Source organism: Eucalyptus grandis, chromosome 3 (assembly GCF_016545825.1).
Source record: "Eucalyptus grandis isolate ANBG69807.140 chromosome 3, ASM1654582v1, whole genome shotgun sequence".
In the NCBI taxonomy this organism is placed as follows: domain Eukaryota; kingdom Viridiplantae; phylum Streptophyta; class Magnoliopsida; order Myrtales; family Myrtaceae; genus Eucalyptus; species Eucalyptus grandis.
Genome location: NC_052614.1, coordinates 8202996 through 8230088, shown reverse-complemented (window position 1 = coordinate 8230088; position 27093 = coordinate 8202996). Strand labels below are relative to the sequence as shown.

Below are 27093 nucleotides of genomic sequence, written 5' to 3'. Positions count from 1 at the left end.
ACCACCATCAACCAGATATAATTTTTAGGTAAATTAAACTTTTTTTACCATCAACGGAGATAAAGATAGGTTGTGTGTTGGGGGGGGAAAAAGCTAATGATACCTTTTTTCGACTTCGATGAGACTCCCCCTTACTTCTCGAGCCGTGCCATATTCGTCCTCATCTCTTTACCCATCATCATCATCATCATCATCATCATCTTCATTCTCATTTTTTTTTCCATTATATATTATATATATATATATATATTTTACCATCAACGGAGATATGTTTTTTGTTTCTCCAACAACCGGTCCAAACAACTGGTCCAATATTTTCTCTCCCGCCCCATCTCCTGTTAGTACGGGCCACCAAATTCTTTTAGCGATTGGATGAGCCGGGCCCCACCTCGTCCCCCGGCGTAAATATCCGTCAATTCCCCTCCCTGCCCCTAGAGGGCCCCACCTCCTCACCACCGGGCGGAACCGCAATTAACGGCCGACCCGGGGGGCCAAATCGTCAAAAGAGAAAAGAAAAAAAGGAACCCAATCCCAGTCCGCCTCGTCATCGTCGGAAAGAAAACTACTACTCCTCCTCCTCTTTATTTTATGGGCAGTTGGGGAAGGAAGGGAAAAAAAACAGTACTACACCAAACAGAAAGAAACATACGACACCCATCAGCTTTCTTGTAGCTCCTTCTTCTCCATCTTCACCTCCGCGATGGTTCGTACTTCTCCGAAGCGAAGCCGATCCCTCTTTTAAGGCGAACGCGCACGCTCTCTTTCTCTCTCTATCTCTAAGAGCTTTCTCCTTCTCCTTCTTCTGCTTCTTCTGCTTCTGGGTCGAGACCTGTGTGTGAAGAGCTTGTGAAGAGAGAGAGAGAGAGAGAGAGGGAGGAGGGAAGGAAGGGAGGGGAAAAGATGATGCACATGACGTTTTACTGGAGCAAGGAGGTGACCCTCCTGGTGGAGTCGTGGCAGACCACCACCTGGACCAGCTACGCCTTCACCCTCCTCGCCTGCTTCCTCGCCTCCGCCTTCTACCAGTTCATGGAGCACAGCCGCGTCCGCCTCAAGCTCTCCTCCTCCTCCTCCTCCTCCGCCTCCGCCTCCGCCCCCGCCGAGGCCGCCAAGCCCTCCTCCGCCGCCCCTGAGGACCCGCTCGCGACGCCGTTCCTCGGCTCGAAGTTGTCGGCGTCGTCGGCGGGCGGGGGGAAGGGGTGGACGGTGGCCCGGGTGGGAGGGGCGGTGCTGTTCGGGCTGAACGCGGCGGTCGGGTACGTGCTGATGCTGGCGGTGATGTCGTTCAACGGCGGGGTGTTCCTGAGCGTGGTGTGCGGGCTCGGGGTCGGGTACCTGGTGTTCCGGAGCGGGACCGACGAGGCCGTGACGGTGACGGCCGTCGCCGACAACCCATGCGCATGCGCCTAGGCTTTTAGCTCTTCTTATTTTATAATTTAGCATCACCCATGTAAATCACGAAGACGATGAATCGGAAGAGGTCCCTTCTCTCTCTCTCTGTTTTTCCTTTTCTTTTTCTGTTTTTTTTTTTTAACTTCTGTGATCAAGGTCGGATGACTCGGATCTTCCGATGAGGGTCTGTCTTCGTGGCAATTTGTGAAGTGTTCTGGGGCTCTGCCTGAAAAGCGAAACGAGGTTTTTCAACCGAAAGCTCTGAGTTTTTGTTCTTCTCCTTTCTTGTTTTGGTTGCGTCCAGCTTTTGACTTTTCTTGGGATGCTCCGTTCGCTTTGGGACAATTTTCTTTCTTTTTTCCTTCTTCCTTTTTCGGGTTTTTTTTTTTTGCGCCGTATTCGCCTTGGGAACAACGGGAGTCTTGGAGCTGGAGGAGTTATTACGTTTGCCCAGTTTGAGGATTCTCATGCCGAAGGCTGCAATGTTTCTGTTGGACTGCGGAGAAAGCCTGGAACGGGAAATTCGAGACGAGCGTTAATGGAGTGTCGGTTCTGCCTGGCCGGCTTGGGGTTCGCTCGATGCGATTGAATGCGACGGCCAGAATCGGTGGCTTTCTAGTCAAGTTATGACGTGGGAAAGTAACGTCCTGTTTGTTAATTTCTCATCCTCATCCGGATGAGCCCGCAGTTCGATGATAATAACGCCGTATGGGACAAAAGCAAATGTAAATACACGGGAATGTTTCGTCCTGATGGGTGATGAATTTGGTTTCCTTTCGTCACGGAAGCGACACTCCATTAAAGAATTTCCCGGGACGGCAACCTGAGAATCGTTGACGTACTCGAGTTTGCAATTCCGATTCTCGCTGAAGATGAATCGGCTGCGATCGAACTGCGGACGTTGCTTTGCAATCCCAAAAGACCAAAAAAAGAGAGAAAGAAATGAGAAAAACACGGGAGTACATGAAAGAAGCTGCTCTAATCATCAGTGACGGAAACAACGTAAAGCAGTCAGGGATCAGTCTATTGTCGAAAGAATATGATCGTAACGGATATTAGGGAGACGAGAGATTGTTGTACAATTCGACCTACAAAATGGGGAGCCGGCACCCGAGTCCCCAGCGGAGGAAGGAATCACAATCGCAAAAAGGGCTTTTTACCTTCCTAATGTACAAGATTGCAGCTACCAGTTGCAGATGGGCAACGCTACCCCTTTGTCGCGAAAAGATTACCGGCTGTTTCATTAAAATGACAAAAGAAGGTCCATCCCGTGAGCATCTACCAGAACTTTGGATCAGTCTGATGAGGGTTTCAAAACCAGTAGCTCCATGGCTATACTCGACCACTCGTCGAAGAAGATGGGCATAATCTTGGAATCGTCAGTGCGGATCTTGGCTTTTCAGTGACACTAGTTCACTCTCTTGCTGTTGGTGTCTGATCCTTGAACTGTTAGGCAACCATGGCCTAATCGTCTCCGGCCACGTTACTCTAAAAATGGAGACACAACCATTTATAGGAATTAAATTTCTTACTACTCACAAAAACAGCGTAACTGTAAATATAAAAAAAAATAAAAGATTACAGAGTGCTGGCATCACGACAGATTCAACAAAGACAAGCAGCAACAGCTGTAGCTATAGAATTGACATAAGAGTGTCATGAAAAGTAGGACGTTTCCCTGTTTGAACCATAAATTTCCAAAGTACCTTTTCCAAATGCAACATGAAGATCAGATTAAACTGGCCCACCCATTTCTACTACAAGATAAATTGCCTCACCTATGAATTGTTGATGGACGCCCCCTTTCCCACTATAGATAGTAGACCTAACGGTTTGAGTTTGACCAAACAATCAATTGCTTTTTGGTTATTCTTATAAATTTCATAGGCATGGACCATACTTCAAACTCAGCTCCCAGGCTATTTTAGGAAAGCATTGCGAAATCCGTCAAGAGATAATGTTGAGATTAGAAAGCAGGAGATATAACTCATTTCTGACATAATAAGCGATGAGAACTTGTCGATGGCCGAAAGAAGAGTGGCAAGGACTTACAGATCCAATCTCTCGCGAATCGCCCGTCGCACGGAAGAATTCAGGCCATATGCTATTGAGTTGAACAGACCCTAAATGAAAAAGGGAAAAAAGAACTGATTCACTTGGCTGTTTACCATAAAAAATCATAAGACAATTTCCCTTGAGAGGCAGGCCATTCTGTTAAATGTTATCAGCAGTTCACCACTTTGAGGTGCAAAACAAGGGTTTACACTTGGAACCAACTACATCTTGATCATTTGAGCACTCCATCTCAGAAACATTGAACTTTTTTTATGGTAAAGTCTATGAATGCTCATTAACGAGAGGAGATTATTCAGGACAGTTAAACATAGAGCAGAAATCTTTAATTTAGCTCTCTTATATTGCGGAAGTCTTTCCAATCATGCATTCCCAGATTTCGTCAATTAGATTAAAAAAAATAAAATTCTAATAAGCAGTCTTGTCCCAAAACCTTGAATAACCAACAGATTGCAGAAAGACAAGAAATTATGAGAAGAGTACCAAGTATTAATTTGAACAGCAAGTAGAGTCAAGCTCAAGGCCAATGAGGATTACCATCAGAGCAGCAGTGCCAACATCAAGAAGAGACAGCCAAAAAATCTTATGTCCAGGTTCAATGAAGTCATGTATGCGATTGATTGTACCAAAAGTCCATGATCCTATCAGAATGAGCGGGTAGTACCCCCACCTGTTCAAAGCCTGTGAGTACAGGAAGCAAGATGCAGAAGACATATTGCGCACATCAGCTTTCCATTTAATCAAATGATTGCAGGATAAAATGTGAAACGGTCAATCACAAAATATGAATTTAGGGAAGGGAAAACATCAAGCAAAAAATTTATTTCCAAAGGTTATTTCTTTATTTTGATTCTCATCAGGAATCTTCAAAATGGTAAAGAACAGGTAAAGCAGCTGAGCTCTCTATAATCAAAATACAGGTGAAGCCACTCAATTTCCTAGATGGAGAATTGCTAATGAACTGATCCACATGGTTTGGGAACACTTTTAAAGGCATATACAACTAAGTGAAATCTCATATATGTAGTAAAAATGGTCTAAGGGAAGATGTCTATCTGCACATTCAATTCCTCTAAGACTGTTTAAGCCCTGCCAAGCATCCAAATCTAATTGCCATGTACAGCATACCTTCATATCAGGTCTTGCATCTAAGTGGTATGCTCGATCTGACATGCCAACGGCCATCTACGCATTTCAAAAGAGCATTAGTCTGTTAAACATAAATGGTGCTACTTTCTTAAATAAAATAAGCACATATATGTACATACACGTGTGGCATTGTTTAACATGCGTATCACTTGAAAGTATGAAAAACCGTTATAAAGGATTGCTCCCCAGAGTGGCGCATAAAACGTAATGAAGTGAACTGCCTGCAGCCAAAAGAGGACTGGTGTCAAATGTATGCAACACTAAGATTTTCAAGGTATATATAACTCTAAGGCTCCTCCATTACTAAAGATGCCTTAAGAATCTCAGGATAAACAATGCACAAGTCTCAATTTATACATATTACCACCGAATAGTAAATGAAACAAATTAAGTATATCTTAAAATCTGTCGCAGCGTACATGAGGAGTATGCCTTATCTTCTAGATATGACCATGATTTCAACTTTCAAGGAAAACCGTGACAATAGAGGAGAAAGATTGAGCGTTGGATGCATTTGCCCAAATTCCTAGCGTTTAGTGCCCATTTGCTAAATCTGTAGATATGTAAGGAGCTAGGACTGCTGTTTCCAAAACCCCATAAGACAGTCAAATTGAATCTAGCATTCTTTGCTTTATCTTTACATAGAAAAGGGAGCCCCTCCAGTTAAAAATTGTCCAGGCAATTGAGTGGTTATATTTACAAGACAAGGAGAAGAAAACTTAGAACAATATTGCGGTAGAACTTATAAATGTCTTTGAAAGCTTGCCTTTCCTGTGCGCCCTGTTTGTGACCAGCACCATGCACCCAAATGTCTGTGATCATTGCCAATAGAGCGTATGATGGTCATAACCACGGATGTGCCTGACACAAGAAAACAAACAGAAATTTGGCTCATCACAGCAGCCAAGACGGAGAGAAGTCCAAGCTAGAACCACACAAATTTATTCCTTTCTTCCAATTTCTTACTTGAAGCTTCACTAATGTGTCCAGTAGAGAGTTACAGAACAGTTGCATGAACTACATCATCCACTCATATTCTGCTCCATTCATTAATTTCTTTGTTCAATAACAATCTATATCTCAATGGTACTTAAAGTTATTTAAGCCATGCCATACACTCATTATGGCAAAATAAGGGAAGTTAACTGGAAGATGAGCTTCACTGCAGTAATGCCATTAAACAAATTATATGCTACCTCAACATCAATGAATTAATTTATCATAGACATCAGCTTTACAGAGCCTGCTTTTCTAGCCAGGGAAAGTTTGCCTCCATATTAAACTAGTTTTAATTGTAAGTCATAGAATTTGACTTACAACACGGAGCACAACTTGAAATGTCAAAAATAATGTCTCCAGGAAGTTTAAGGAATATGTCAGGCACTCCCAAACGGAGACTTAAAATAGTAAATGCCAAATCCTGTAAAAGCTTCTAGGGGCAATGCAGCAATTACTATGAATATAGAATAGAAAAAATAGCTGGCAGACAATCAGTCTTCCATGCTGAAGACAGAGAAAAAATATCTTTTCGACAAAATTTGTACCTTTTCTAACAAAAACCATAGTGCAGATATATGTGCAAAGAAACATAGTCACAGTTTCTGGCCAAATATGTCTCGGCAAGCCACTTAAAATACTTAAGTCTGGACACTGGAGCTAATAAATTCGTACCCCATACATACAAGTGAAACATAGCCTCCAAATCTTCAACATCAGTCTTGTGTCTAACGACAGTCCGGTGAAGAGTAAATGCAATCACTGTTGTCCAAAGAAAGGATGCCACACAAAAGAAGTGGGTGGTATAACCCTGAGCATAACAGAAGAATCCTATGGATGGATCACTGCAATAAAACCACAACACCTAAGTTGATGCACTAGATAATGACAAATGAAAATTTAAATGAGTAAATATCCGTAGCTCACCCAATTATGTTGAAGAAACTGCAAAGCATATCCTGGGCACCAACATCATGCTATGGGTTAGAACAAATGTGAACTTATTGCCTTCAATCATGATGAAATGAAAAATAGATTTCCCCGTAAATCTTCCCTACTCTCTTACTAGAAAAACACAAAAGAGTTTACAATATCTTCCACAGACAAGCAAATAGAAGTGAGGGCATAGCAGGTGACATCGGATCAAAGCACGAGCACATTGTCGTGGAGTAATCAAACTTCAGTTAGCTCAGCACCCTCACTAAATAGACTCAGGTCTAAGAGATATTACTTGCATTCAGTCAAGGGAAAAGCAGATCGTAATTATCGAATCCAATGTGGGGCGGCCTCTGCAATACCTCTAGACCCTTCAAGTTCAATGTTGCAAAGATAATCACCAGTTCACCACATATGCATCTATAGCTGAAGGACAGCATTTTATCTAAACAGACACCAAAATATCTCGCATCTAACTGCATCCAATTCTAAAAAAAAAACAGCATTTATTGCCTTTCTACCTACATTCCAAACTACAAAGTCAAATCACCAAAAAAACCACATGAAATCGAGCTCTACTTTCTATTGATTGGTGTCTGAAACACTGAAAGAGACGATAGTACCGCAGGTACACGAACCCTAAAATGATGTTAGAACTCCGATTTACGAACAACAAGAACTTCACAATTCGAATACTCAAAACTCATAAGCCTCCGCCACACCTAAAATCCAATCATTGCGCTCACGCGACACGCAGGCGTTCCTCTCTCATCGAACCTCATGCTCAAACCGCTACTCCCGGAACGACACTCGAAAACAAAGCCGGTACGCTCCGGAACGAAACGCAAAATGCTCGTCAGCTAACTCGCGGAGATCCAACCGGGAACATCGCCGCTCCATTCCACTCCCTCACCGACGCGACGACAGAACCGGATCGAAAACCTCTCGATTCGGTCACGCGCGCGCGAAACCTCCCGGTCGAACGGACCGGAGGGAATTCGAACTCTCCAGAAAGCACGAAAACAAGAAAAAAGCAAAAAAAAAAAAAAAAAGAAATGGCGGTGCGGCGACGGCTTACGGAGAGGGCGAGGTAGAAGACGAGCTTGAAGGAGAACTTGCGGAAGCTCCTTGAAGAGGAGGTAGCAGAGGACGATGAAGCCCGAGCCGAGGAGCGAGAAGCTCGACGCCACCGAGTTCACCGAGGTCAGGATCTCGCGATCGCGCAGGCTCAGGCTCAGGCTCAGGCTCCCGCCCGCCGCCTGCGCTGCGCTCACCATCTCCCTCCTTCTCTCTCTGGTCAGTGATCTCGAGGCTTGTTTCTTTTTCCCGGGATTCGGGTTTTCCGGGAAAAACGAGAGAGAAAATGTCGAACCGCTCGCCCCTCGGAAAATCTTTTCTGTATTTAATAACGTGCGAAATTGGCAACCCGAAATTAGTTATTTGCGAGAAAGGGAATTATCCGGACTGATTGTCGAATAATTTCGGCTAAAATTGACTTAAATTTTATATTATCTGATTTTAACGTCGAATTCTTCAATCGTTATTCACTTGCTCTCATGTAATAATAATAATAATAAAAAATCTCTATACGGTTTTGAGTATATTTCTCTTTGGATAAATGCAAAAGCTGAAGAAAGTTTAAAAAATAAAAAAGTCAAAAATCAAAAATCATTTTAACTAGATCCAGTGGGCAATGTCCCCATATTTCACCTTCCTTACAATTGGAATTCTAATCCTATAATTAGTTTATTCATGCTTTCCCAGTTTGCCTTAGGAGCTAAGTTTTCTATTGTAAGCAGACACTGAGATAAAGATAACCAAAAAAAAAAAGAAAAAAAAGAAAAAAAAGAAATCCGTGCTTTCTTTGACTGGCCCAGCAAGAAAGGAAAGTGATATCTTAAAGGGTTTTTTTTTCTTTTTGAACAATATATCTTAAAGAGGTTGATAAAAATATGAATTTATTGAATTACTAATTAAAAACAATAGAAGATAAGTCGATGATGCATTAGATAATGAATGTATGGCATTTTTACTCTGCCATTTTGCTGAATAAAAATTACTGGTTTATTCGAGAAAATAAGACTTAGAAATTACAATTCATTCATTCTTGTGACTGACCATAACCTAAATTGAAAAAAAGAAATTTGCAACTCTGTGTTGAGAACCAAGAAAGGGAAAAGACAAATCAGTTTGGATTGCAACATGCCTGAAGCAAAACCTGATTAGATAACACCTTGTAATCTTAAATAATTGACTACAAGATTCTATGCCGTTCCTTTACTCTGCCTGGAGAAGCTCCAGGACCCTGACCACCTCACTCATCCTGGGCCTCCTGCTCGAGTCGTGGCTCAGGCACTTGTAGGCCAGCACGGCCACCACCTGCGCCCCCTTGGCGCAGAACCGCCCCTCGAGCCTTGGGTCCATGACAGCACGCTCGTGCTTGCTGAGGTCCTTAAGCATCGGCCTTGCCCAAGCCACAAGGTCCTGCTCCTGCCGGGGCCGCGTCTTGTCCATCACCATCTTGCCCGTGAGGAGCTCCAGCAGGACCGCCCCGAAGCCGTACAGGTCGCTCATCGTCGTCAGGTGACCTGCAAGTGGGTTCGATTAGCATGTTTGCGACTGCATTGCATGAAAAGCGACAGCATGCGGCTGCTGGAAATCTAAGTCGTTAGGCCATAGCTATGTTATGGGGTAGGAAGAAAGTTGGGGTCGGAAGAGAATGCGAGGCACACCTGTCAGGATGTACTCGGGGGCTGCATAGCCCGGGGTGCCCATGATTCGTGTCGAGACGTGCGTGTCATCTCCTTCTGGACCATCCATTGCCAGGCCGAAGTCCGACAATTTAGCCGCATAGTCCTTCGAACAGATAGAAGCTCAAGTTTATTAAGTGTTATGCAGTTACATCAACAGGATTCCCATCATCTTGCAGTGACAGGAATCTACTAGTCTGTCTTTCTTCTGATGAAAAATGCAGTTTTAAGTCCATTGAGGGGACTAGGAGAGATGGTTTACCAAGTCCAGCAATATATTTGAAGCTTTGAAATCCCGGTATATCACCGGTCTATCGGATTCGTGAAGGAAAGCCAGGCCTTTGGCAGCTCCTAGAGCGATTTTCATCCTGACTGACCACGGCAGGGCCGGGGAACAGTCTACGTATCAACCAAGAAAAGAAAAATATGTAAATTAATCACGGGGTGGTCGGAATCAGATCCCAGCATAAGCAAGCACAGTTTCATGTGCGGCATTATCGAATGTGGTCATTTTGCAGGTTAAACAAAAGCTGAGACAGGGCTTCTGTTAAGGTGACTTACTACCGAAAAGGAGATTTTCTAGGCTCCCTCGCTCCATGTACTCGTAGACTAGGAGCCGGTGCTCATCCTCACAACAACATCCGATCAATTTGACAAGATGAGGATGCCGGAGTTGTCCAAGGAAAATTATTTCCGCCTGTGACAGCACAAGCTTGGCGAAATGAAAAGGGGAGTTCATGATCACCTAAAGACATTCATTTGTGCAAAGGCAAAGAAGAGTTAATTGTAGAGTCCAACCAGCCACTCCTTGTGGCCTTGCCACCCGGTCAAGTTCAGCAGCTTCACGGCTACAGCTCCAGCCTCCAATCCAGGCCTAAGGGTGTTGGCGACAAAACCTTTGTGCACTCGCCCGAACCCGCCCTCACCAAGAAAATTGCTCCATGAGAAATCACTGGTCGCTGCTCTCAGTTCCTCCAGAGTAAATATGCGAAGATTGGAGCTGACGAGACAAACCGAGAGATTATGGACGGAGACCTGCAAGCTGGGATCACAAACATCTGCGAGCGATACCCTGTTAATGCAGCCCTGCTTTGTGGCTCGTTCATCCCGTTTGGGCTGAGAAGTCCGGGTCTTGTAGCAGCTAAAGATCATAGATTTCCAGTTTATGTTCTTCAATGTCATCGTTGTGCACGACCAATCCTGCAAAAGGAGACTCAAATTTGATTCACCGATGGCGACGCAAAGCGAGAGCATTTGTAGGTTAATGCTTGAGATGAGCATGTAGCTACATGGAAGGATCATGTAATCATATATTATTCAAACAGCTCTTCCTTGTGGCCCCAAGAGCTGATGAAATGAAAGATGGTCAATGGGAAACTACAGGAGACTTACCAATAGGACGCTCCTTGACTTGTATAAACAAAAATATTGCATCTTTCTTATTTCCTTTGTTCAAGGTTTGAATGGCACTTTGACATTGTCGCATCGTTGCAGCAATCATACTGATAACACCGTGATGGTTTGCTTTGCTGGGAAAGAGGAAACCGGAAGAAGAGAAAAACCATCTGAGAATTTATGGAATACCCGCCTTGAAATTCTAGTTATCGAACTTCATTCTCAAGACTTCAAAATGCTTCTTTGTTCGCCATCGTGCATGTCATCCACGAAAGTTTTCCGAACTGATAAGGATTTAGTGAAGAAAACTTAACCACCATGCTCAGAAAAAGTCCTTCAAGTCCATTTACAATGTTCCAGGAATCAAGCCGCGAGGTCTTCGCTTTGCTGTTTCGGGGTGCCGTCGGTCTTCGGTTTATTGAAATCTTTTAGAGTAGGTGCGCTTCTTATTTTAAGCCAAAAGAGTTTACTCTAAGTGGCAAGACGTCATGGTCAGACAACAGGACCAAAGCCGGCCAGCCGGCCATGACCTGTAGTCCGTTCTTGAATTCTCGAACAGATTGCGACATTGTGTGGCAGTTGCAGAGGGGGAGTGTGCCGACAACGAAAAATCTAATCTTTGACCTTCTTCTTTCGTGGAAACACATTGGATGGCAGGTAGTAACCCGTTAACGCGGTCACTTTTGCGCAGCAAACGACGTTGTTTGCGCGAGCGTCGGAGATGAGATTGGTTTGGAATCTTTGGATGAGAACAGAGAATGTTTGCAGCTTCTTTCCCCATGTGGTATCTCCGACATTCTAAGAAAACACCAAACTAGACTTCAGATCAATTGGACCAGCCGGGTCTAGGATCGGGCCTAAGCATCAATCCTAGGCCCATCCTTAAAAATTCATTATTTTTTGTGTGTAAAATTAATTGAGCCGCGCAAGCTCGACCCGTCCAGAAAATTGCTCATTTCGACTTGCCCATTATTTTCTTAGTGGCATACCGAGCGTACGGTCACCGGCCCTTTCGATCGGGTTTGCCTCGTAGCTATCTTGTAACTCAAAATCCAAGAGACCAATCAAGAATTGGACGTCAAAAAGTCGATGTAACCATCCATTATGTAACGATCCTGTCCGGCGACAGTGGGGGGTTCATTGCTAGGATTAATAAGGCCATGCATGATAACACTTCTCATTTCTGTTACTGGAACAGATTTTTTGTTTTTCTGTTCCCAGGAACAAAAAAAAAAACATAAACGCGTTTTTTTTTTTTTTCCGGAACAAAATGGAGCAAAAAAGAAACACAAAAAAGTTGCTTCTCGTTCCGAAATAATTTTGAAGAAACGTTTTTTTCTCTCTCTTCTCTTTTTTTCTTCTTTTTTTCTTTGGCCGGTCGTGCGGCCTCGGCCATGGCGGCGCCGGCCCCTCGGCGAGGTCGAGCCTCGCCATGGCTCGGGCGAGGCGAGCCTCGCCGTCGGGCGAGGTCCGGCCCGTCGGCCGGTCGCCGAGAGGGTGTGGCCGAAAAAAAGAAAAAAAAAAAGAAAGGAAAAACTGAAAAATAAAATAAAAATGTTTAAAAAATTAAAAGAAACAAAAAAGAATAAAATTTACCAAACGTATTTCTATTCATTTTTTTTATTAAAAACAAACGTTACCAAACGCGTTTTTTTGTTAAAAAATTATTTAGGAACAGAAACACTTTTTATTTATTTCATTCGAACAAAAAAACGTAAACGTTCTTATTCGCACCCTAAGTAGCAGCTCACGACAAACTTTTGCAAAATGATAGAAATGGGGTGAATTGTGTACCAAACATTAAAAGAGCCATCCTAAGATATAAAAATTAAAATTAATTCACAAATATGTCTTTTGATATAACGACAAACTTAATATGAGAACTCCAATATTAAGTTGGAATTAGTGACTTTCTAAAAAAGTGCCCATTTATATATTAACGCACAAAACATTAATACTCAGTGGGTCAAATCGGACAATACATCAAGTGAGCACGCGTCATATTACGGCCCAATTCTCCTCATAAGAGCTACTGAAGTGGCGCGATAGGTGCAATAAATGGAAGGGGACAAATTCCTTGTCCCCGCACGAAGACTAGCAAAATCTTCCGATGTGCACATCGAATCGTGCCCGTTTATTGGCGGGTGATGCCTAAAATTTTGCCACATAAATGCATATAATTCCAAAACACGTCCACCCCGACCAGACAATAAAACAAAACCCCAATAAATAGTTCACGTCAAAAGAACACCCCACCCCAAATGTCATCGCAAGAATGAATAGTCCCCACATTATGCACATCGTACATGGGAAGGCTTGAATGGGTACGTCGTCCAGGTACATATGCCTTTTTTTTTCGCTATTAGTAATATCGAATCCGATGCAATTTACCAAACTCGAATACATTCTGATAATATGTGCGTTGATGTGGGTTATCATAGGTTTTTGTCGTTCCAGATAATACAAGATATGTGAACACTTGTTTTAACTAATTCCCCTAGATGATTATTGAATAAAATCAATATATGATTAAGGGGTTAGATACGTAATTTCATTTGGATTGACTGGAAGAAATTAGGGATAATGATACAAATAATCTATAAACTTTAATTTAATATGCAATGTTATTTTTGAAGATTTAATTTGTTCAATATAGTTCATAAATTATAACCCAACGTGCTATGCAATTCAAGAACTTTCAATTTATTTAATGTGAGTTCTGGATTTTTTTTAAACATATTCAATTTAGTCCATGAAATATACAAAAATATTAAATTAGGAGAAAGCGATTTCAAGTTTGGTACATATTCCACTTGTTATCTAGAACCTACCTATTAGAATATGTTTCTTATTTTTTGGAACCTATAAGGTTACCTTGAAACTTAGAACCTATGATGACATAGGCTTCGAGTTATATCCAAGTTTCACATGTATTTTTAATGATTGATTGCAATGGATTATCACATTTAATGAGAGCCATTTGCTATCATAATCCACTAACAATAACTTATATTTGGACACACGGAGAATATGAAAGCTTATCAAAGAAATAATTTAAATCATAAAATGAAAGCTCAGACAAATAGTTTACACACTCATCAGCGGACGCCACAATATATTTCAAGATTGTGTGAAGACATAAGTAAAAAAAAACAAAAAATTGTTTCAAGTTTTAGGTTTCAAGTTCCACCTATCATCAAAATAGATTTTTCAATTTTTTGAATCTAAAACCTATTTTACATGTGTTGGAACTTGGAATCAAACAAGTTCTTACCAATTCGATTATTTGGTTTAAAGTTTTACCTTTGAACCGTGCTTACATCCAAGGTCGAACATAGACTAATAGTGCAGTGATATATTAAAAATTGAGTTATGATTGATGGACCACGTGGAGTAAATCAAAAGTCCATGGATTATACTGTTCTCGACCACCGACATCGGCGATGATTTGTCATTTCCAAAGAAATTAAATGACCCGTGCCACGCGGCACAGTATCGAAGGGTTTGAAATCAGAGAAAGTCGGAGAGAGAGAGAGAGAGTATAACAGAGACCGCCAGAGCGATGCCTCCTCGTCGTTTTCGCCGTCAACGGCTTCGCAGGTTGCGAAAAGCGGTGACTCAGACATCAGACAGCAACCCAATTGAAAAAGAAAAAACCCCATTAAAATTTTAATCGAGAAAAGTCGATTTCTTCTTTTCCAAAGTTCCGGCCTTTCTTTTTCCATCAAGAAAAGCTCGGGGAATCGCATTTTACTTGCCCCTGTTCCATTTTCAAAGCATATTCCCCTCTCTCTCTCTCTCTCTCTCGCTTCCTGTGTTGCGTGTTTTGCTCAACGCACGGAACGAGCCCAGTCAATCTCATGCAAACCGAACCCTAACGCGCTCCCTCTCTTCCTACTCACGTGGTCGGCTGGGCAGTTCAGGTTCCGATTCGCTCCCCTGTTTTTTGTCCTTTTAATTAATTTCCATCGCTTTCCCGTTTCGGCATGTGAATGCCGCTCGAGGGGCTCGTGGAAAGCGCACGAATCGCGTTTTTTCTTTGCAAGTGAAGGTGGGTTCTTTTCCTTTCGAGCGAAAGATAAGAAAAGGGGGGTTCTTTTTCTTGGGTTTCTTGATTCTTGGAAGGGGGAAGGACAAAAGGCTGCTTTTTTTTGCTCTGTTTCTCTACGTTGTGGTTTTGCTCGCTTCGAGCTCCATCTGGGTTCGATTGCGATCGCCGTGATTGAGCTGCATTCTGATCTGGTGTCGAGAATTAGCGTGCCTCGTTGCGAATGCCATCGAGAATTGCTTAAAAGAGCTTGCTTTTTCAGGTTTCTTGGATTGTTGTTCTGTTGCAGAACTGCAATTGTTACGTGATCTACGCGATCTCCTTTTTTGCTCGATGTGCTCTAGTGCTGTGATCGTAGCATGCCCCCCTAGAACTTTGCAAGTGTAACAAATTAGCTGTGCCCTCTTGGACAATTTGCTTCTGTATCAGCCACAATAGAATTACGTGCAAGAAAGTACTTATTTTTCTTTGCTCCGATTATGTTCTTGCAGGTGAACAGATAAAAGGTTTGAGGCATCCGAGTGCGGAGTTTAGTAAAATAGATCAGAGTATGAGGAATAATCGGTTATCTTTCAAAGATTTAAACGGAGGATTGCCATATATCTTACCGACTGAGCCATTTTTACTGCATAGTTTAGGATGTCATATATGTTCTCAGATTAGTTCTCTTGTTGATAACTCACTGCATCAGACGAGAAGTATGCATGTCCCTGGAAGTGTCGCTCTTCAAGAAACTTTTCATAGCATCTCCAGGGTCACCAATTCTATTGTCTATTGGTTCGCAAGTGGAAATGCTTCAAACTTGGGTCAGAGGATTGTGGGGAATTTGCCTGGTTCGGAAAGTGGGAGTTGTAAATTTGCTACGCTAGTTAGACAAATTTCTTCTGGTGCATCAAGTAAAGAATTTGTTAGTCCTGAGCTCTTTAACAGAATTGCTAGTTTCATCCTGAGACACCTTTCCAAAGAGACGGACAAGCTCCGATCATTTCCTATGCTCTCAATAGCTGCAGTACTTGTACCACCATTCGGTACCTTGTGAGTCATTTATGCACTTTACTTGTAGACAGAGTTGCATCTGCAATACTCTCTCTTTCTAAAAGATGGCTGCCAATTCCGTTGGCCTTTTACAGATCTTCCAAGGTACTCGATGTCCTGCCGGGAAGTGGTGATGTGAGAAGTCATAATTGCCTAGATCAAAGACCCTGCGAGGTCGAGAGTCGAGGATGTCCCGGGCTTTCTGTTCCAGACTTATACTGGAAAGAACATGCAGTTGAACCTAGAACCGGCATCGAGTTCCCCATGATTCTGGATAGTATACCGGCTGGAGAGAGAAATAGCAATTTGAATTCAAAGGTCAGTACTAAGCTTTTCTGCTGACAGCTGGCATTTTGTATTTGTATCAAACCACAGGCTGCAAGTCTCAACTAAACTTTCTGATCAGCATCCTAACTCATGGGACTTTTTATTTGTATGAAATAAGCTAAATTGCTCTATCTTCCTGATTCTAACCGGCAAAAAGAAACTCGGCATTGGATGATGTGACTTGGAGGTTCCTCAGTTGCGAAAAACTGTTTTCCTCTGATTGCTAGAGAGCATTGGATGCAATTATTCATTGATTGTCAGTTGTTGGAGATGAGAATGCTTCTTTGAGTGTATAAGAGATTGGAGGAGTGTACAAACAATGGGATTAAAGATGCTCTATGACTATAGCAGTTGCTAAAGTTTTAAATTCAGGTTCCTATTAGGCAGAAAATCAAATAATGGATTAAAGATTTTTTTGTAAGGTAGTTTACTTGCTTACTCGTTAGAGTGAGGCCTTGATCAAATAGATAGAACTGATACCAAGTTGATGAATGTGGGTATTGGCAGTGAACTAGAGAGAATAGGTAATTGTTCCATTAGAAGCTCATCCTATAGATAAGAAGCAGGTTAATTTTTTCAGAAATGGATGGCTATACCCAGGAGCTTCTTGGGGCTCAATCTTCCTTGGTTTCGTTGGCAATAATGCATATAATGCTTGCAAACTATTGCTCTTTAATATAACACAAAGTAGCATTGGAGAAAATGAAGGAGATTGGAAGGATGGAGGAAGGAGGGGCTGTTGGCTTTAGGTTGTCATCTAATGGAACGCCTAGATTGGGATCAAAATGCTTTCGCAGGACAAATGGTTTTTTTTTTAGTGGAGTGAGAAGCCTTTAGTTTTCCTTGGATCCTTATCTCTGCTCTAGTGATTACTTTTTGGTCATGTTTCTGCCAGAAATTTCAATCAAAATGCTTACTAATACCAAATATTTGCATCCAATACATTTGGGATTTACCTTCTGCTTTAGATCCGATTTCAGAACCGTATGCACATATGCCACCTGGATTCATGTTCTTACCCTACGATCTGGAGGCATTTTGTCTTTAGGCCATTTGAGCCGTTTCTAGAGCCTGAAATACCTTCATCTCATGAAAAGATCTCATTCCTGTCAAATGAAAGTCCTTTTGGAGTTGATTGTCTTATTATTACAACATATCCTTGATGTCAAACTTATTTTATACTGACCAAGTTTCTGCAGTTCCTTTCCTTCTGAAGCGTGCCTCCATATGCTTATTAATTCAGTTTACGGTCTGCATGCATTTCAGATTCTTGTAGGAACTGGATCCAGATCTATGAAAATAATCAAGATTAAGTCTTTGAAGTTGTATGCATTTGGTTTTTGTAAGTATGAGCAGTTTTCGCTTCATCCTTGTTATGTATTTATATGTTGTTTTTCATTGATATGTTTCTCTGCAAACATTACTTCCTCCAGATATACATCCTTACTCTGTCTGCAAGAAGCTGGGTACAAAATATTCTTCTATGCCAATCAGCGAGGTCAATAAATGCCAGACTTTTTATGAGGATCTTCTCAGGTAGAATATGAATGGCCATGTAGTCAGATGTCTAGTTTAAAGTGCCAGCTGCATGAATTGTGAGGGCGTATGTGTGAATTGGATTACATAGAATCACATATGTGAATAGTTTGATTGTTTTCTAAGTGCTTTTTCCTCATGAGCTGATGCAGGGAAGACATTAATATGACGGTGAGGCTTGTCGTTAATTGCAATGGAATGAAATTCAACACTGTGAGAGAGTAAGTTACATTGTTTTTATCATATATGTAAATGACCAGGTGAACTATTAGTGTCAATATATACCTTTACTTGCACCTTAATCAGACTTTCCAAATTCATATGACGTTTTTGCTTTATGGGCCGACTTTTCTTGACTAATTAATTAGTGAGGATCTGTGTGTTTTTTGTAAACTTAGAAGCATCATCCTTTCCCCTGCAAATAAGACGGTGGACTCAAGCCGGTTGATAGTAATCTTCATTAAGTAGTTTGGATTGTTTTATGTCATTGGAACCTTAGAGTATATTACAATTTTAAATATTAAAACGGTTCATTTTGACATGGTTATAATCAGGGGCTATTTGGTTAGGCACTACTTGTCAAAACTCCTATCTGAAAACAAATCCACATTGATTGATTTATTCTTGTTGTAAATTTCTGCAGTGCCTTTGAGAAGTCTATTCGAGCCCGCTTATTAAAGGTACCAGCAAAAGATTAACTCCCCTTGTCCCGTTCACATGATGCAACTGCTAACACTTATCTTTCATCTCATTTGATTAGACAAATCCAAACACTGACTATCATTGTCTAAGTAAATTTGGATCAATCTTCACTCGCGATATCCCACTGCCTATGGTAAATCTCCCCACCTCTCTCTCTCTCGCGAACACGCACACAGGAGCACACATGCACTCGCAAAATGTACATCTTTGTACATACACGGTACAGTATCTATATGTCAAAGAGGTATCACCAAGTTGCGGGATTTTGCAGGGAACGACTATTGACTTTCACCGAACAGCTGATGGAAATCTAATAACCGAAAGTAAGTAATCATTCATTGAAGACTAACAATGTAAAAAGTTCTACATCTTTGCCTGCATTTTTTGCTGTGAATAGGGGTTGTACTTCATAGCAATGTTGAAGTGCTAAACTTGAAGTGAATGAACTCTGTTCCCTGTGGCAATAGCTGCAATATTTCTCAAGCAAAAGTTTTTGATATTTTTCACTCTCTCTCTCTTAATTGTGTCAGTAATGTTTTTTGCCCTTTAGTTGATCCTAATTGTCGTGTTGGTTTCATTGAATTTAATTGGTGTTGTATTTGCAGTTGGAGGCAACAAGATTGGAAGTGTCCAGAGCAGGGATTTGTGCAGTAAGTGGAACTCTCTTTGATGCTGTTATTTCAATTGACTTAGTTGTCACGCTCTATGATTGAGGATGTGAAGTAGCACCTGTTGTTAAATATTATTAATAAGTCTATGAACCATGTCTACACTACTTGCAGGGGCTTTCTTTGATATGTACATAGGAGATCTTCCAGTTTCTGAATTAGCAAAAGACGAGATTGGTAAAAATGTTGCTGATATTATAATGAGATGCTGAGCTGGTTCAGAAGTTCAGCCATTTCGTTTTCCCACTAAACTGGGGGCAGTGCACCAGGATTGGGGACCTCTCTTACACATAGGAGTTCCATGCCGCCCTTTCTTTTCTTTTCTGTAACGGTGATAGGAATCTATGAAGCAGTGTCTCATGACTCGGGAAAGACTACTCTGCCTCGTTCATTGCATGGAATATAGATCTTAGATTAGGATGGTTATTCGGGGATACAATCTCCCCTATAGATTTTTGCAGCGCATGGGGAGAAAGGCCGGGTGTAAGACTGTCAGATGCAGGGTGTAAATTGAATATAAATTTCAATTCTTTTGGCTCTTGCCTTTTCACTGCCAGTCTGCTGACCATGATGCTTGGATCGTTGTGCGTGAGCGTAGACAGTCCCGTGTATCATGCAAGTTTCATCCGGTTACCTTCTTTTGTAGACGAGATGCATTGCATTACTTAAGAAATCCCGGCTTCTTATTACTCTTAAACAGCTAGTTCTTGACAGTCGGTTTCCAATTCAAATCGGTGAACCGTAGGTTCTCTTTGTCGACAGAGTACAGAATGGAATTTAAGCTTTTGACTAGCAAGACCACATAGGAGCTTTTCCTTTTGAGTGCTATCAAGATATAACGACTGTGTACGCTGGGCAAGAGTCGATAAACAAATGCGCCGATCGCCAAATGTGTTTGATTATTAGTGCTAGTACGTAGAGTCGATAAACAAATGCGCCGATGCCAAATGTGTTTGATTATTAGTGCTGGTACGTCCTACGGGGGTGATCTTCTGGTGCGGACTGTAATTGAGAGCGGCCAAAGGGTTCAATGTGTCTTGTTGAAGATCAAATGGAAGAACATGGAGGGGGAAAAACACATGGTGCCAAATTGCTAAAAGGAGAATAATATACAGAAGAATTACTAATTTTACTAGAACCTTTTCATGCAATTTGAATCTTGATGCCTAAATAAGAATGTGCGGACTCAAAAATAACTTCTCTGGAAGCACACGTTTGAGGGGTTTCTCTGTTTCCCCTCTCTTCCCTCCAAATCTAGGGAGATTGGAGCAGGTTTATAACCCTCCTCTGAATATGCACCAACCACAGGAAACAGAAAAGATCTTGAGGGCACCTAATTACGGTGAATCAAATTTAGTCAGCAGCTCTTGTGACCTCACATTTCCCTGTGAAAAGAAGCCTCTTTTATTACCCATCCATTCAAGCACTTCAGGTTCTCCAATGCAAAACAGAAAATAACTGATTCCTTCCTCTGTTTCCCCCTCCACCAGAATCCAAACCTCCAATTCTTAAAACAACACAGCCGGAGGTTTGCTCCAAAAACCTCCTCTCTTCCTCTGCATTACTTAACCGCAGGAACGGAAAATTCCTCCTCAAGGACATTGTCGTGATACGCTTCCCTTTTCATTCCTAGTTTTGCTCTGAATAGGTTTCTTGTTCATGGGGGTACCTGTAAGAACATTGGCTGCCGTTTCGGTGGCATGGCTTGTCCTCTTCGAAGTCGCTCTCGTCACCGTTGATGCGAATTTCGATTACAAAGACGCTCTCACCAAGTCCCTCATATTCCTGGAGGCTCAGAGGTCCGGAAAGCTCCCTCCAAATCACAGGCCCTCTTGGAGAGGAGATTCTGCACTTGATGATGGAAAAGAGGCAAATGTGGGTCTCTGATCTTTTCCTTTTTCGGGCATTTCGGTATTCATGATTGAGAGTATAGATGCAAATTTGAAGTTCATCTGATCTTAGTCCCTCGAATTTCGTTTATTTTTATAGGTGGACCTTGTTGGAGGGTATTACGATGCCGGTGACAACATAAAATTCGGACTGCCCATGGCATTTACAGTCACCACCCTGTCTTGGGCTGCTATATTTTATCAGAAAGAGCTTCAAGCGGCCGGGGAATTGGAGAATGTTCGCTCCGCCATCAAATGGGGCACCGATTATTTTCTCAAGGCCACTTCTAGGAAAAATCGTTTGTATGTGCAGGTTAGTTTGCGTTAAATTTGAGTACGCCCCCAGAATGTGGTGCGTATATACGTCTGCAATATGTCCGACTTGTTTCTTTCTCCAAATGATGAATAGTCTGTCGGACGAGCCCTTGTTGTCAATGTTAAAGTTGCCGTTTTTATCGAGTTTACAAGCAGTGATCCATCGCTCTTTTCTTGCTAAATAAGCAATGATGCTTGTGTCTGGCGAATGAAGGTTGGAGACCCAGTGCTGGATCACGATTGTTGGATCAGACCAGAAAATATGAAAACTCCTAGGACAGTCCTGCAAATCGACGGGAGCACTCCTGGAACAGAAATCGCTGCTGAGACTGCGGCTGCGATGGCTGCTTCTTCCATAGTCTTTAGACGCTTGGACCGTACCTACGCTCGCCGCCTCCTCAATAAAGCCAAACTGGTACGTCAATTTGCATTTTCTAGTTCCAATCTCCCCACGGTGTGCTAGGTGCAAACCTCCTGCAGGAAGCGAATGTCCAGATGATCACTTTCTGATCCGATCAATTTGTATGGCTTCTGTATCTGCAGCTGTTCCAATTTGCCAAGTCTCACAAAGGAAGCTTCGATGGAGAATGCCCCTTCTACTGCTCATTCTCTGGCTACAATGTAAGCTCGCCCTCTTGCGTTCTCCCAGTCCCAATAGCTTGTTAGTTAATCTAAATCAATCGTCAACCTCAAATCAGCCAAATGCGCTCAGCCTCAAATGGCGCGTTGAACTAGATCAGAACCCTTCACTACTTTTATAGGCCCCTGTGGTCATTTGATCAGTGACCGGTTCTGTTCTATCCATGGCATGAGCGTTGATCGAGAAATTTCCTGTCTCGGCTTCAAAACGACATTGAACACAAGTGAATTGACAATTAACACGGCATTGAACATTTCAGGATGAGCTGCTGTGGGCGGCATCTTGGCTGTACATGGCCACGAGGAGAAGTGTGTACCTCAACTACATCAAAGAAGAGTCAATCCCTGCCAGTGTCAATGAATTCAGCTGGGACCTCAAATATGCAGGTGCCCAGGTTCTTCTCTCAGAGGTATCATCATCCCATGAATCAATTCAAGAAGCTTCCTTTTTTTCAGCTATGAACCTGTGAAAGATTTCGCCCATTTTTCTTTACTGAGCGTTGGCCTGTGTAAATGTAGCTGTACTTCCAAGGAGACCAGGACTTAGAGAACTTCAAAAACGAAGCTGACAGCTTTGTTTGCTCAATTCTTCCCGATAGCCCCTACCACCAGGTTTTCATCACCCCAGGTGCAACTCTCTCTGTCTCTCTCTCTCAAGCGCACGAGAGATAAGTTCTGCACAGTTTCTCTGAATGCGTTCGACAGCACCGACTTGTTTTTGGGAAGTCTCCATTAGAACTTCGCCTCGAAAGTGCGATATGGCGATGCAGTAACAAGGTTTTCGGTCTTCGGTTTCAGGGGGCATGCTGTACTTGAGGAGTGGGGCAAACACACAGTACGTGACCGGAACGGCTTTCTTGTTCGATGTCTATGCCGAAACGTTGGCCAAACACAACCAGAAGGTCGTCTGCGGCGACAAGCAGTTCGACTCCTCGCACCTCCAGGCTTTCGCCAAGCAACAGGTACTTACCGATTCGAGCTATGCCTGCTCTCTTCCTTTACAGTCGCCCTTCCATCTTCAGTCAACAATACCCTGAAAAAACCTGGAATCGAACATGAACCAATCTCGATGAAACCGCCGTGAAAATGGCGACTCTGCTCACTTCCCGCATTGCTTGCCCCGCAGATGGATTACCTACTAGGGAACAACCCGCAAGGAAGATCATACATGGTCGGCTTCGGCAACAAGCCCCCGACCCAGGCCCATCACCGGGGCGCGTCCGTGCCCAAGCTGGCCCCTAACGAGGTGGTGAGCTGCCCCATGAGCTTCGGGAAGTGGTTCAGACGGGACGTCCCCAACCCCAACGAGCTCACCGGCGCCATCATGGGCGGGCCCGACCGCAACGACTTCTTCGAGGACAAGCGCTGGACGTCGTCCATGACCGAGCCCTGCACCTACGTCAACTCCCTCGCCGTCGGCCCGCTCGCGAAGCTCGCCTCGCGCCATGCATGATGAAAGACGAAACGACACCGTAGATACGTTAAAACCATGGAATCATCGATACGAGCCCCCGCATGCAAAAGGTCGATGGCGGCGAGTTATCGACGTAGATTTCGTTCACATGTAACTCTGACTAGCTAATCGATTGCGCCTTTGAACCGAGGCGGTTTCAGCGGCGATCATATTTTCTCTTTGCTGTTTTGCCATTGAGAAACGCATATCGCGCCGCCACCGGCGCGGCGGTGCTGTTCGTCTTATCCGCATCCGCCGTGTATCCTTGTCGTCGTCCATCACTGCACCCGACCAAACTCGTGCGTCTATGTGATCCTCGGCCTTGCATGCATTGATCGAGCGGTTCGTCTGCGTGATCCGACTTTTATGAGATCCATGCGAACACCCGAGTAGGTCCTCGATGTTGGCTCGTGACCGGTCGAGCGAGGTCGACCCTAGTCAGTATAGACCCGCTGTGCAGCTCATTAGGTCCGACCCCGATAGCATTCGCTAAGTTGTAGCGCGATCGCTAGTCACCCGCTGCACACTTCTTGTGAGAGTTGAGCGCGCATCATTTTCGAATCAGAAATGGTAGATAATTAGGAACATTATCTCAATAGGAGAATTATCCAAAAATTCCTAGACAATCGTGTCAATTTAACCTTAAATCATTTTTTTGTTAATCAAGAATATATCTTTTGGCTACATTTGACAGTCGAGATAAAATTCAGAATATGACAAAATTTATCATATCCTTCATTTGGTATTTGCGGTGGATATAAAGGAGATATAGATTAGATAAAATTATCCCATTGGGAGGATAGGATAAAGAGGTATTTGCGGTGGATATAAAGGAGATATAGATTAGATAAAATTATCCCATTGGGAGGATAGGATAAAGATTTATAGGATTCCTAACATTTATAACTTGAATAACAAACTTCTTAACTCAACAAAAATAAAATTTTAATCCAATATAATTAATTATTGAATTCTAATATAAGAAATTCAAAATACCAAAAAATAATAATTTAGTTATTTTAATTTATATTTATATATTCAAATTTAATTCTAGTTTATAATATAAATTCACTATATAAATATATATTTATATTTATCACATATTTTAGGTATTTTAATATATTAAGTATATTAGTATAGTTTAATAAAATTTTATTAGAAAATGATGGAAGGGGAAGAAAGAAATAAAAAATTAATTAATTAAAAAAAGAAGAAAATCAAATAAAAATAAAGTAGGCAAGAGTGCCCCAAGAGATTTTTACCATCTCCATTTGTAAAATTTTGGTTGATTTACGCTAATATGTTATTTATATCAAACAATATACATTATATAATGTGAATATATCCGACTTTATTATTATAATAATCAAACAATAGATATGATAGTAAAATCCTTAAATTCCATATCTTATCATATCTAGTCTTATTCATATTAGAAATCCAGAACAACTAAATGTAACCTTTATATTTGTATAAATTCAATATATCCTGCTAATTTTAGCTAAAAATCGCTGGCGTGAACATTGATTATCCTTCATTACGTAGTTGGCGTTAGAGTTGACAATTTTTTTTTTTTAATTTTTGTTTCTTTTCTTTGTTTCTCACTATGCTAGGCACGCTATGCCAATGGCTGTGCCCCATGAAGGTTTGGGCAAGGAAGAAGGAAGGGAAGAAACAAAAAAAGAAAAGGAAAGAAAGACATTAAAAACATTATAAAAAATTATCCATGTCAGTGTCAACCACACCATGTATGACGAATGCAAAAAATTTGGGACTCAATTAATAAAAAATAATTTAGGGTTGAATTAACATAATTACAATAATTTTAAGACTTTTCTGGTAATTTTCCTAGTCCTGACTAACCTCAGTGATTGATTTGTGGAAATGAAGTTCTTCTCGCAGTTGAGATGTATCATTATATTTTCATATAAATTGTCGTCACCAAATAAATAAATAAAAAAATCTTAGACGCAAGCATGGTCGTATATGGGCTTGTGGAATGATCTCTCCTTGGACAATTGAAAGCCCACGTTTCAGTTCGAATTCAACCCACCAGATCCTTATAAGGCTTCTTCGCCGATCGTGGAAACCCTTTAAAAACTCTTGGGCCTCCTGGCCTTGTTTTCACGCCTAACAAAAAAAAGGACTAATGATCAAAGTTGCTCTGAGCTAAGCAAGTCTTTAAAAAGTTTCATCTTCATCGATCACCAGGATATAAAATAACTATAGAGTATTGCCAAGCATGAGGACAAGAAAAACATATTGTATCAATTGGGGATACAAGGCGTGCAGTCATTGGTATGTTAAAAGAATGAATATATCTATGAAGTCCGTTGTCTAAGTCGTGGAGGCCCCTTTAAGAGTTTTAGCTCATCTTCTGTGATGAGGTTATACCTTGTAATAGGGTGACGCATTTCAAGTTCTCTATAGGTTTTACCTAAAATCTAGAACCTTTTTATTGGAATAGATTCGTCAATTTTTGGAATCTGAAACTTATCTTATATACCTTAGAACCTACTCCGGCATAGGTTCCCCAGTCGACTTTAGGGTCTATCCAAGTTCTATCCGTGTTATTAATTGAACGATTGCGATAAATTATCATCTTTAATGACTATCACTTACTACTACGTATTTGTATCTTACATGTATTGCATATACATCCTTTGAGATGGCACACATGCGTCCACATAAGATGCATGTTTGGAACCCCAACTTGTCACATTGAAAGCAAAATCTCCCCCCTACTCTTCTCTATTATTGATTTGGGTTTAATTAGAGGATCCTAAAACCCCCACCCTCTAGAGCATAAATTTGTTCTCTGCCCGCGAGACTCTCTCCATAGCTCATGGGAAGATATTGTTCTCAAGTCCTTTCACTAGTAACTGCTGCTCTTTTTGAATAATTCATGTGTTTGCTTCTGTAGAAACTCAACTTCCATTTGCAGAGAGCAAGAAAGAGAGCCTTTGCTCCAACTTAGACAATGCATTATAGACCCATCTTGGTTTATGTTAGTTAATTTTATTTTATTTTTTAACGTAGTCCAATTTTTAGTATTCTTGAATTCGGGTTATGGAAAAATGAATTTTGGATTCTATGAACTTTAAATGGAGAGATTAGAAAAGCGATTTAGAAGTTGCTCACTACTATACCTCACCATCATTGTTAGATCATTCATATAATCTTCTGGTTCAACACATTTAAAAAATCAAAGAAAAGAAATGTACATTAAAATGTTTAGCATCGTTTTGATTAGACGTGTTAAATTTTAAGTGTAATTTTATTTCGGAAAAATGTTACAAATGGTCCATGAACTTTCATCTAATGTTCATTTTCGTCCATGAGCTTTTGATTTGCTCAATTTGGTCCATGAACTTTCATCTAATGTTTAATTTCATCCTTGAGCTTTCAATTTGCTCAATTTGGTTCATGAACTATTAACAAATGTTCCTTCTAGTCCTTCCGTTTGTTCAAACCGTTAAGTGATGACATGGAGCATTAATTGATGACGTGGAACTAAGTTGGATTACTAGAATTATGAGTCAGTATATATCTTAAAAAAGGAAAACGAATTAGGTGTTAACTAAAGATAAGAGCACCAATCACAAAAACAGAGAGAATAAGTGGTTCCGTACCTCTTTTTTGGACAGTGGCCACAATTTGACCTGTTTCATGTGGATATTCCACATGTCCTTTTTTATTTTATATTTAAGAGACTAAAAGCCATGTAAGCCAATTCTGTTAACTTTAACTAACGGAAGGATGAAAGTGGTCAATTTTCAAATAGTCAGAG

General features: G+C 41.5%; 5 protein-coding genes across 8 annotated transcripts; 3 read left to right on the top strand and 2 right to left on the bottom strand.

Moving 5' to 3' along the window:
• Window positions 1-268: 268 nt before the first annotated feature.
• Window positions 269-1650, top strand: LOC104436356 (copper transporter 5.1-like). Its single transcript, XM_010049101.3, has one exon. The coding sequence runs from the start codon at window positions 901-903 to the stop codon at window positions 1408-1410; it is 510 nt and encodes a 169-aa protein (XP_010047403.2). The 5' UTR covers window positions 269-900; the 3' UTR covers window positions 1411-1650.
• Window positions 1651-2352: 702 nt separating this feature from the next.
• LOC104436355 (G-protein coupled receptor 1) lies at window positions 2353-7945 on the bottom strand. The gene is given in 10 exon segments (XM_010049100.3): window positions 2353-2880; window positions 3445-3515; window positions 4003-4146; window positions 4594-4650; window positions 4734-4835; window positions 5381-5475; window positions 6286-6455; window positions 6538-6569; window positions 7625-7666; window positions 7668-7945. Coding segments are annotated over 10 exon segments (978 nt in total). The 5' UTR covers window positions 7824-7945; the 3' UTR covers window positions 2353-2771.
• An 878-nt stretch (window positions 7946-8823) lies between these two features.
• Window positions 8824-10478, bottom strand: LOC104438989 (serine/threonine-protein kinase RIPK). The gene is made up of 5 exons (XM_010052125.3): window positions 10095-10478; window positions 9858-9993; window positions 9559-9695; window positions 9279-9402; window positions 8824-9134 (listed from the first exon to the last, which is right to left on the bottom strand). The coding sequence occupies exons 1-5, from the start codon at window positions 10476-10478 to the stop codon at window positions 8824-8826; spliced, it is 1092 nt and encodes a 363-aa protein (XP_010050427.1).
• A 3952-nt stretch (window positions 10479-14430) lies between these two features.
• On the top strand, window positions 14431-19563 carry LOC104438988 (fatty-acid-binding protein 2). 4 transcript variants are annotated; one of them, XM_039310434.1, is made up of 11 exons: window positions 14431-14614; window positions 15231-15774; window positions 15870-16092; window positions 17368-17443; window positions 17535-17637; window positions 17790-17858; window positions 18281-18317; window positions 18398-18472; window positions 18611-18662; window positions 18945-18989; window positions 19122-19563. In XM_039310434.1, the coding sequence occupies exons 2-11, from the start codon at window positions 15290-15292 to the stop codon at window positions 19217-19219; spliced, it is 1263 nt and encodes a 420-aa protein (XP_039166368.1). In that variant the 5' UTR covers window positions 14431-14614; window positions 15231-15289; the 3' UTR covers window positions 19220-19563. The 4 variants fall into 4 exon arrangements, with proteins under 4 accessions (XP_039166368.1, XP_039166369.1, XP_039166370.1 ...); XM_039310435.1 differs by lacking the exon at window positions 14431-14614 and adding an exon at window positions 14620-14742; XM_039310436.1 differs by lacking the exon at window positions 14431-14614 and adding an exon at window positions 14780-15001.
• A 1103-nt stretch (window positions 19564-20666) lies between these two features.
• On the top strand, window positions 20667-23303 carry LOC104438987 (endoglucanase 16). The gene is made up of 8 exons (XM_010052122.3): window positions 20667-20882; window positions 20997-21209; window positions 21426-21626; window positions 21755-21832; window positions 22111-22260; window positions 22370-22478; window positions 22649-22812; window positions 22977-23303. Exons 1-8 carry the CDS (start codon window positions 20667-20669, stop codon window positions 23301-23303), a joined length of 1458 nt encoding a protein of 485 aa, XP_010050424.3.
• Window positions 23304-27093: the final 3790 nt, after the last annotated feature.